The sequence below is a fragment of the Coenobita brevimanus genome, chromosome 50 (genome assembly GCF_032717465.1).
Source record: "Coenobita brevimanus isolate Jiangsu-jjx chromosome 50, ASM3271746v2, whole genome shotgun sequence".
Classification (NCBI taxonomy): Eukaryota; Metazoa; Arthropoda; class Malacostraca; order Decapoda; family Coenobitidae; genus Coenobita; species Coenobita brevimanus.
The window spans coordinates 36,942,897-36,952,846 of NC_137003.1; the positions used below are offsets into that span (position 1 = coordinate 36,942,897).

At 53.2% G+C, this 9,950-nt stretch overlaps 1 protein-coding gene across 1 annotated transcript; it reads left to right on the forward strand.

Annotated features, from left to right (window-relative positions):
• Positions 1–3,616: 3,616 nt before the first annotated feature.
• LOC145399738 (uncharacterized) lies at positions 3,617–5,751 on the forward strand. The gene is made up of 4 exons (XM_080272286.1): positions 3,617–3,967; positions 4,027–4,180; positions 4,398–4,993; positions 5,485–5,751. Exons 1-4 carry the CDS (start codon positions 3,617–3,619, stop codon positions 5,749–5,751), a joined length of 1,368 nt encoding a protein of 455 aa, XP_080128412.1.
• Positions 5,752–9,950: the final 4,199 nt, after the last annotated feature.

Genomic DNA, 9,950 nt, shown 5'->3' on the forward strand with positions numbered 1-9,950 from the left:
CCTTCCTGCACCGGTCTCCTACAGGAACGCCTGCAGAGGCTATTTGGCCTCAGCCCTGAGGGCCAAACCCCTGTACCCAGACCCACCAGTGCGGGACCCTTCTCCACTCCCGACCGCAGCCCACTTTGGAGGATGACGCCACTAAGAGTAGTCCCATGGCCCCTAGATGAGAGGACACCTGAAGGGACTCTGCCAATGCTGGGCCAACACCTATGAGCCGCTGCTTCCCCCCCCCCAGTCGGCCCGCTCCCTTGCCCCACACACCTACCATGACTGTGACTCCAGTGCCTGTGGAGTGAAAGTAAAAGTTAAGAGTCAGAGTATAGAACACCAGTGACAGTGCTTAAATACCTTAACTCCACTGAATGTGAGACAAGACATAAACAGTGCTTAACCATCATACTCCACTCATTGTAACATGGGACATGTACATAACTACACTAAAGTATATGCGGCCCCAGATCAAAGTGTCATCTCAACTCCACTTAAATGGAGTGTCTGCCTTCTACTCTCGAGACTTCCGATATCCTGCTCGATACACGTAATATATCTGCCAGTCCGAGCTTTGCCTTTGTATGGAGTCTTGTGAGATTATCTGTCTGCCCTGTATTAAGGAATTTGGTAATAGACATGTAAGGTTGTTGCCCTGTGTTTTTATGCCTCGTTCCTCTCACACTGTGTCTAAGCTCCGGTCTAGAAAGGAAACCCAGCTATATCTTAGGTGTTGTTAGGACGGGAAACCGACCCAAAAACACCTAGCATTACACTGGTGGACAGCGGTGGTTCTTGACCCAGGCAGATACAGAGAGGAGCAAAACAGGGAAATCATAGAAATGGCAACAAAACTACACATACAACTGCCCAAATTCGACCAGGAGCAGTACGACATCCACATGTACTGTACCTAGCCATAGTCAAGCTGCCGTTATATATTGCCTTTGAAGACGACAGACAGAAAATCGCAGTCACCCTACCATTTTTGGGCAAAGCAGTGGCCAGTAGCACACCCAAAGTCATCCGTGAACTAACTTGGGTGAATTTTACTAAAATAGTGGTGCAAGCAATCACTCCCTCTCTAGGAAGAGTGGTGGCGCTGTGCCAACTGGACAGTCTAACTTATAACGGGAGTCTGGATGACACTCTTATGCAGGCCAGGCGGCTTGTCACCGTCGCATACCCAGAAGCAGACGCAAGAAACCCGGGAGCAACATACTTTCAGTACCCTCCTCACAGTTCTCCCCAGTATGGTCAAGGAGCCCTTCACCATACACAACCCTACGGGAGATCTGGACAGGGATGTCCAACTGATACGGCGACTCCTGACCTCCTGCTCCACCCCTCAACAAATCAACATGGTGAACAAGTTTCCTACAAATAAACCAACCCCACCCAACAAACCTCGGCCACCACCAACCCTCCCCAGCCCTAAGCCAACACCCAATCCACCTAGGGCACACCCAACAAACAAGCACCTTACCTACAAGGAGAACCAGAACCTAATTACAATCAACCCCTGGGAATTGTCTGCATGCAGCCACCGGTGTCCACTCCACGACATCTGGGAGCAACTCAAAGCAGCCTGGCTCAAACTAAACACCTCAGGCCGAAGCAAAGTATCATCTTTGGAGAACGAGGGCCCCGAGGACGACACACACCAGCTGGAGACACCAATTCCAGGGAAACAGAGCTGGAGGAAGACGAGATCCCACAAGAGCTGGATTTTTTAGGCCTGCTCCCACACCTCCTTATGGTGACGGTGGCCACCTCTCAGAAATATCGCCTTCCAGTCTATGATAAGATGACACTGAATGGGGTTAAAGTGAGGCTTCTGGTCGATACGGGAGTGGCCAGATCGTACCTCTACAGTCGTTTTACTCCTGTCATAAATCGGCTTTTGGCCTGCTTTTTCCTATGTCGACTCATCTCGTAGACACGGGGGATGGCCCCCTATCCATCCATGGGGAAACCCAGGCCTTACGCACCGACACCCACCAGAAAGACTCCACCCAACATAAATTCATTGTTTTTGACTCAGCTTGTCTCACCTACGGTGGTATTTGGGACTGGAACTCCTACAGAAACTGTGAACTACCATCAACTACCACAAGCGGCAACTCCAGTTTCAGGAGCCACCAGTCCCCTCTCTCGATCACTCACAACCCCTGTGCACCTCCAAACCCTCCCCCCCTCCCCAGCACCATGCACCACCTGCTTATCCCCTCTCCCCATCCCCCCACTCGCCCCAGCTTCCTCACCACTACCACCTCCACCATCACAAGTCCCCCTCATCACGATGCATGGCTGCCAGTGAACAGGCCTACTGGTACATCTTTCCTATTCTCCCCAGACCTGCTGCCCGGAACTCTCTCGGCTTTCCTCCTATCCCCCACCTTCCTCCCCCTTCACATTGCGGCAGTCAAAATCGCCAACATCACCACGACCCCCCTCACGCTACCTAAGGGGCTTTTGGTAGGAGAAATGGAAGAGGCAGAGCCATGCATCACCACCACCACTTCCTCCCCCACCCCAGTGCCCCCCATACCTGAGCATCTCTTACCCCACCAAGCTGACACTCTCTGCCATCTTCTCCTGGACTTTCAGGACCTCTTTGAGTCAGGACTTATGGACATCGACCACACTACCTACCTGGCACATGAAATACACACCACAGAACCGCCTATCCACCAACCATCCTGATGGAAAAACCCAAAACAACGAGCAGAGGAAGACTGGCAGATCCAGGAAATGCTCGATGCCAGCATTGTTTCACCCTCCACCAGCCCCAGGTCCTCTCCTGTCATCCTCGTCAAAAAGAGGGACGGTACCATGCGATTCTGCGTGGATTACTGCCCGTCAACGACATTACCATCAAGGATGCGACCCCACTTCCCAGCATCGACGACTCCCTCGTCTCCCTGCACGACGCCTCCTGGTTTTCTACCCTGGATCTTCAGTCAGGGGATTGGCAGGTCCCTGTACACCCTAGTGATAGAGGGAAGACAGCGTTTTCCACAAGTAATGGAAAGCATCATGAATTCAGCGTCCTGCAATTCGGATTCTGCAATGCCCCTGCCACCTTATCCCGATTGATGGAGTCAGTCCTGAGTGGCCCCACCTGGGAAATCTGTCTGGCATACCTGGTCGATGTCATCATTTTCAGCAAGACATCGGTCAATCATCTTCAGTGCCTCAGGAAAGTTTTTCAACGCATCTGTTAGGCAGGCCTCAAGCTCCGGCCTTCCAAATTCTTCCTAGTCGCACAGACTGTTGCTTTCCTGGGGCATATCATCTCGAAAGACAGAATCTCACCCAACCCTAACAAGCTCTGTGCCATTGTGGAGCCCCCCCTGCCATGAGTCGTCCACGAGGTCCGAGTGTTCCTGAGGCTTACCTCGTACTATCGACGATTCGTAAAAGGGTTTGCCAATATCGCCAGACCCCTTCATGACTTGACCTGGAAGGGAGTCCTTTACCTGGACCGACGAGCAGAGGGCTGCATTTCAAGAACCTAAGAAGAAACTCATAACTGCCCCAGTCGTCGCCTTCCCCGACTACACCTTACCCTTCCAATTATACACTGATGTCTCCCTGATTGCTATTGGCGCCATCCTCGCGCATGTCCAGGAAGGACGAGAGCACATCATCGCTTGTGCCAGCCGCACCCTTAACCAGGCTGAAAAAAAATATGCCCGCCACCAAGCGAGAATGCCTGGGCATTGTCTGGGCCTTGGAGCATTTCTGGGCCTACCTATCTGGAACCAATGCTACAATCATCACGGACCACCAGTCACTCCAATGGTTACAACAGTCTGACACCCATAATGCCCAACTCATTAGATGGAGGGAGACATTGGAGGAATTCAACTATGAGATCTACCACCCTGGCAATCTCACACTAACGCCGACGCACTCTCACTCTTGCCCATCGGCGCAATCCGACATGAGCCAGAACTCCAACAGTGGCACGGCAAGGACCGCCCCCCCCCCTGCATTCTGCCCCATCTATTCACCAAACTCCACCAGCAGGAGGACAACTTGTACACCCCACCAGGACACATTATCCTCGACCCAGATACTGCCCTGGATACCATGGGACACCTTCACTCCAACGACGGGATCCACCTAGGTATCAAGAAACTCCTCCAGGTGTTTAACGACACTTACTGGGCCCCCAACCCCAGTAACCTGGCCAAGCAAGTCACCCAGTCCTGCCAAGCCTGTGCATTAGGAAAAGATCCCACCCGCACTGCCGGCTCCTCAAGAAGCATAACTGCCCACGAACCTTGGCAGTTACTCTCCATGGATACAGTGGGGCCCCTACCACCAAAATCGGGATACCAGTACATCATCACCTTCATAGATACGTATTCCAAATTTCTCCGCATGCCTGGCCAAAGAACACCACGCCGTCGCAGTGGCCAATGCCCTGGTCTGCCACGTTTTTCCATATTTTGGAATACCTCGGGCCCTACACTTGGACAACGGCCCCGAGTTCGCCAGCAACATCTGGCGAAAACTAGCCAACATATTTGGGTACCGCATCTCCCACTCCTTCCCATACTGGCCACAGGGGAATGGAGCTTATGAGAGGAGCAACTGCACTCTCATGAACCAGGTGCGCACTAGAATCGGGGAAACAAAAAATGAAGATTGGTCAGCCCACATTAAAATCGTCCAATGGGGAATCAACTCCTGCCCCCGAGAAGACGGTATATCCCCTCACGAGCGGATGTTCAGGGAAGCCCCTCTCCTCCTGCCACTACGCCAACACCTTCAGCCTCCCACTATGTTAACCACGTCCAACTCCCTTCACCATCTCAAGAGACGCCTTCACCACATGCAAAACGGCCTGGACCTCCAACCCGACGCCACCCCCTCGAACCCCTATAAACCAGGTGATTTCGTGATGGTTGCAAAACTGCCGATTCCCCATAAGCTTTCTCCCCGCTTTATGGGCCCATATACTGTCACCCATGTCCCTAACTCCTACCAAGTAACCGTAGATTACCATAACACTCCCCAAACATACAGAGATCGCCATGTGCACCCATTCCGCACCACCGCCTCCCCTCACCCCACCCTGTCCGCCTCCCACACCACTTCACCTCTGCTCGCAACCCCAGACCCCCCTCCCGACTCCTACAATTGCTACTTCATGCCCTCCTCCTCCCCTCAGCATCCCCCACCCCCTCACCACCAGCTCCCTCACCTTCCACTCCTCGTGCCACCTCACCTTTCACCTCACCGCCGCCATAAGTTCCTTCCCCCAGCCAACCCCCCATCCCCTAACCACCACCCCCATCGACCCCCACACCTCACACCACCTCACCTGCCGCCCCGCTGCCTTGGCCGAACACGCCAAAACCACCCACAACCAGTATGCACTCACACACCCACACACCACCCCCTGCCACCCTCACCCCCACATCACCGCCTCCCGTCACCACTTCACCTTCCCCCTCTGCCCCCAAACCCCCACCCCAGATGCCACCACCTAATGCCACCTGCCATGGTCCAACACCACATGCAACCAAAGCACCACAAGGCAGCACTCCTACCTCGCCACCCACACCCACCCTAAAGACCATCATCACTCGCTCCAGCCGCCTCTCACGCCCTCCCGCCAGGTACACCACCACCCCCTCCCCATCCACCCCCTGCCTCGCCTCCCCCTCTAGACTCAACCACCCCCCAGCCCCCACACCCCCAACATCACTCCCATCACCCTCAGACTACACCAAGCTCAACTGAAATATCCATCCACCACTATCCCTGGGGAAAACACCTGCATTTCTCCCCAGTATAAAACCACCACCCTCTCCTCAGTCACCAGCATTCAGTTCAGACCATCAAGAGAGTGACTACCTACAGCCATGAGGATATGACGTCACTGACATACGGCAGGAAGCGCTGCATGTGCGGGCTTCATCACCTCCTCCAGATCCTTCACATAGCCTCCCAAGTCTCCACTCTCTGTCTAACCTGCACCCCTCACCACGATGAAAACCTAGCAACCACGCAGTGGATCACCCTCCTCCAATATCTGACTCCATCCCACAGTGCCAACAACACCAAGACCTACTACTTCCAGCCACAGGGACGTGACTTTTCCCACCGTGACGGTGGTGAAAAAACAGCCGTGGCAACAACGGGCATCACAACACCCTCAGGAGGCGACAACATAGTGGTAGGCAGGGTGTGCATGAAGTCCATGTGATATGGGCATACATCCCATATGGCCACATGTCCCTGTTCCACGGAGTGCACCTGGCGTGAACATCTCAGTCTGGGTGCATTATCCTCCAGCTGATTCAGTCCTCGCCAGGATCGGGGTGAACCTAATAAATTAGCTCCAGGCAGCACCCCAGTGACAGCCGGTAACCGCACAGCTAAAGCAACGGCCTGTAGCCATGCACCTGCAACTGCCTGTACCCATGCAATAGTGATGGCCAGTAGCCTCACATTCAAGCGACGGCCTGTAGCTGCTCATAGTGTTGCCCACCCCCCCTGCAGAACCCGTGATGGCCGGCTGCTGCACATGGGAAGAGAAAAGTCCACCCTCTCTCCTTCTGCAGTTGTCTCGAGAGGCACGACACCGGTGACAGCCGGCAGCCACACCAGTAGACAGGGGAAGGCCAGTAGCCGCCCCTCGCCTATATGTCGCCCCTCATACGGGAGTTTGGTGACGGCCAGTGGCCGCGCCTGAGAGCACGCGGTGGCAGGCAGTCGCACTTCGTCTGCAATCCTGTCAGGAAGCAAGGCCCCAGTGACAGCTGATTGCTGCACCGATAGGAAAGGGATGGCCTGTACCCTTCCTCCTCCCGTTTCCCAAGGGACCTCGGTGATGGCTGGTAGCCATGCCAGGGAGGGATATCTTAAAAGTCCCTTGCCCCCTGTGACCTCACAACCTGAGGGAGACCCTTGCTCGTGCTGCCCCACTGGTGGCAGAGTAAGTCCCACCTCCAACTCCTCAGACCGAGGCAGCCTCCAGAAGGAGAACCTCCCTACAGAGGACTGGTGGAGAGGCCCTGTGTTATCCCCGGGATTGCATTCCATCCAGCCAGCACCAGAGGTAGACCAGTGCCTGTTGGACTCCTGCCATAAGCAATGCCACAGCCCTACCCTGACGGCGAAGTAGTGGGAGCGAGACCACAGCAGACAGGCTCTCAACAGCGCCCCTTGTACCCCAGGGTGCAGCCTCTCCAGTCCTGAGGAGGAGCAGCACCCTTCCTGCACTGGGCGCCTACAAAAACGCCTGCAGAGGCTATTTGGCCTCAGTCCTGAGGGCCAAACCCCTGTACCCAGACCTGCCAGTGTGGGACCCTTCACCACACCCGACCGCAGCCCACCCCGGAGGATGACATCCATAAGAGTAGTCCCATGGCTCCTAGATGAGAGGACACCTGAAGGGACTCTGCCAGCACCCAGCCAACACCTGTGATCCACCGCCCCCCCCCCCTGCTCAGTTGGCCTGCTCCTTTGCCCCACACACCTACCATGACTGTGTCTCCATTGCATTAGGAGTGAAAGTGAAAGTTAGTCAGTGTATAAAACACCAGTGACAGTGCTTAAATACCTTAACTCCACTGAATGTGAGACGAGACATAAACAGTGCTCAGTCTCTAAAGTATGCAATTCGCTCAGCAGGTCTGTCCCTCTAGCTGCAAAACAGGGTCGATTTTTCGACTTTCACCAAGGTAAAAAATTTTTTTCCACATTTCAAGATACTGAATTTACACATCTGAAAATGTGTGTTTCAGCCAGATTGACCAAATAGTTATCGCACAATCGCCTGTCAAAGATGCAAAAAAGTTACCAGTCCCCCATGGGCGAAAATAAAAACGCATTATTTATGGTAAATAATTATATATACATAACTAATGTCAATGTGAAGTGTTCCCTAGGCATGAAATGTCAGTGTGGCTTACTCCCATAGCAACAAAACAAACCAAGCAAAAAGTGGAGGTGGAGTGTGTGTGTGGCTGGAGGGGATAGGGGAAGAGGGAGAGGGGAGAAGGGTTGCTATGAAGACACACTGCTGTAGGGGATATGTTGGGGTATGATTGGTTGGGAGGGGACAATGTGGAGATGACACAATGGGGCTGAGGGAGGTAAAGTGATGGTGGTGGGAGGGGGAGTTCCTTCTCCCTCACCTGAGGGGCCACCCCAGACACTCAAGCTCTCATTGGTGTGATCCTATATTTGTCACCAAGGGGGCGGAGTTACCCTCCCCCAGTATTTTGTGTGTCTTTATTGATCGAGCAGGATAGGCTGGCGTGTCAGATTACACAAAAGCACGATCGTGTGGCATCAGTTTTGAGGGGTTAACCTATATACTCCACTTAGTGTAACACGGGACATGTACATAACTACTATAAAGTATATGCAGCCCCAGATCAAAGTGTAATCTCAACTCCATTTAAGTGCAGTGTCTGTCTTCTACTCTCGAGACTTTCGGCATCCTGCGCGATACCCATAATATATCTGCCAGTCCAAGCTTTGCCTTTATATAGAGTCTTGTGAGATTGTCTCTCTGCCCTGTATTAAGGAATTTGTTAATAGACGTGAAAGGTAGTTGCCCAGTGTTTTTATGCCCTGTTCCTCTCACACTGTGTCTAAGCTCCGGTCTAGAAAGGTAACCCAGCTATATCTTAGGTGTTGTTAGGACGGGAAGCCGACCCAAAAACACCTAGCATAATAAGTTATAAAAGTGATGGTGGTTCATTGTTTTTAGTTATCTATATACTTAGGCTGCTTCCTCCCCCAAAAGGGCATAGCCGAGACTGGACAACACACTTCCAATTCACTCATCTACACTGTTATGCCAGATGTTTTTAGACTGACTTCTCATCCTAAGAACACTAGCTACTAAGCGGGGTTCTCTTTCGAGACCGGAACTAGGACACACTACCAGAGGAACAATGCATAACAACTTGGCAGATCAACCTCATACATATATTGCCTTAATTCAGATCCTTAACAATACACACCAAGTATATACTGTACACAATATTATACAGACACAGTCAGGCTTTGGATATACGCTATAAATTAGGTAAGTAGGGAGGGACACTGTCAGGCCTCGATAGACACAATAATATGTGGCCCAATAGATATGAACACTGGCAGGCCTACCACACACTATACTCGATGTTACAATAAAATATGGCCAGGTGGATATGGACACTGTCACTCTCCGTATCTCATATCACATGGTCTGTGCGATCTGGACATGGATGGGCCTGGATATGCACAATGGTATTTGGCCAGACGGATATAACACTGTTAGGCCTGAGTATACATGACGCTATACGGCCCGATGGATGTGGGCACTGTCAGGGCTAGATATACACATCAGTGAGTGGCCAGAGAGATATAGATACTGTAAGGCCTGGGAGCATGTGATATATGGTTGGGGCACTAGGGGCACTGTCAGGTTTCACCATACACATACACTATACATAGGGGAAACATACTGTCCGATTTTCCTGTACTGTTGGGCCTGGGTAGGTTACAGGTGGCACCCGGGCGTGGGAGGCAGGTCGTCGGGCATATCCTCCCTCAGGAGGCACGGGACTACTGCCAGGGGCGAGGTTGTCTGGCTGGGGCTGAGGGTCGGTGTACAGGGAGGCCCTTCCCTGGTGGGACCTTTCCTGGTGGAGCCTCAACCTGCGGTGTGGCCCTCAGGATTGGAACCAAACAGGGCCTATAGGCATGCCTGTCTGCGTCAGTGCCTGGCAGAGGGTCGTCTGGAACTGGGGCTTGGGAGGTCACACCCCGGGGTCCTGGGGGTGTCCCTGGAGGGCTAGGGGCTGCGGTCACCACTCGGTTGGACCACTGTCAGGAGCTGCCTGCGGTGTCCCTTCCCTGCAGCGTCCGTCAGAGTCGGGGGTCATGCAGGGGCGATCTATAAAGTGTGGATCCCTAGGTCCGGAGAGGTCCTTGCCACA

What these genes read in the sequence shown, in the direction of transcription:
- LOC145399738 (XM_080272286.1), top strand. Translation starts at nt 3,617, where the DNA reads ATGTCCAGGAAGGACGAGAGCACATCATCGCTTGTGCCAGCCGCACCC. An exon ending in AGAACTCCAACAGTGGCACG is followed by an intron (nt 3,968 to 4,026) that starts GCAAGGACCGCC and finishes CTCCACCAGCAG; the next exon opens with GAGGACAACTTGTACACCCC. An exon ending in ATGTCCCTAACTCCTACCAA is followed by an intron (nt 4,994 to 5,484) that starts GTAACCGTAGAT and finishes CCCCCACCCCAG; the next exon opens with ATGCCACCACCTAATGCCAC.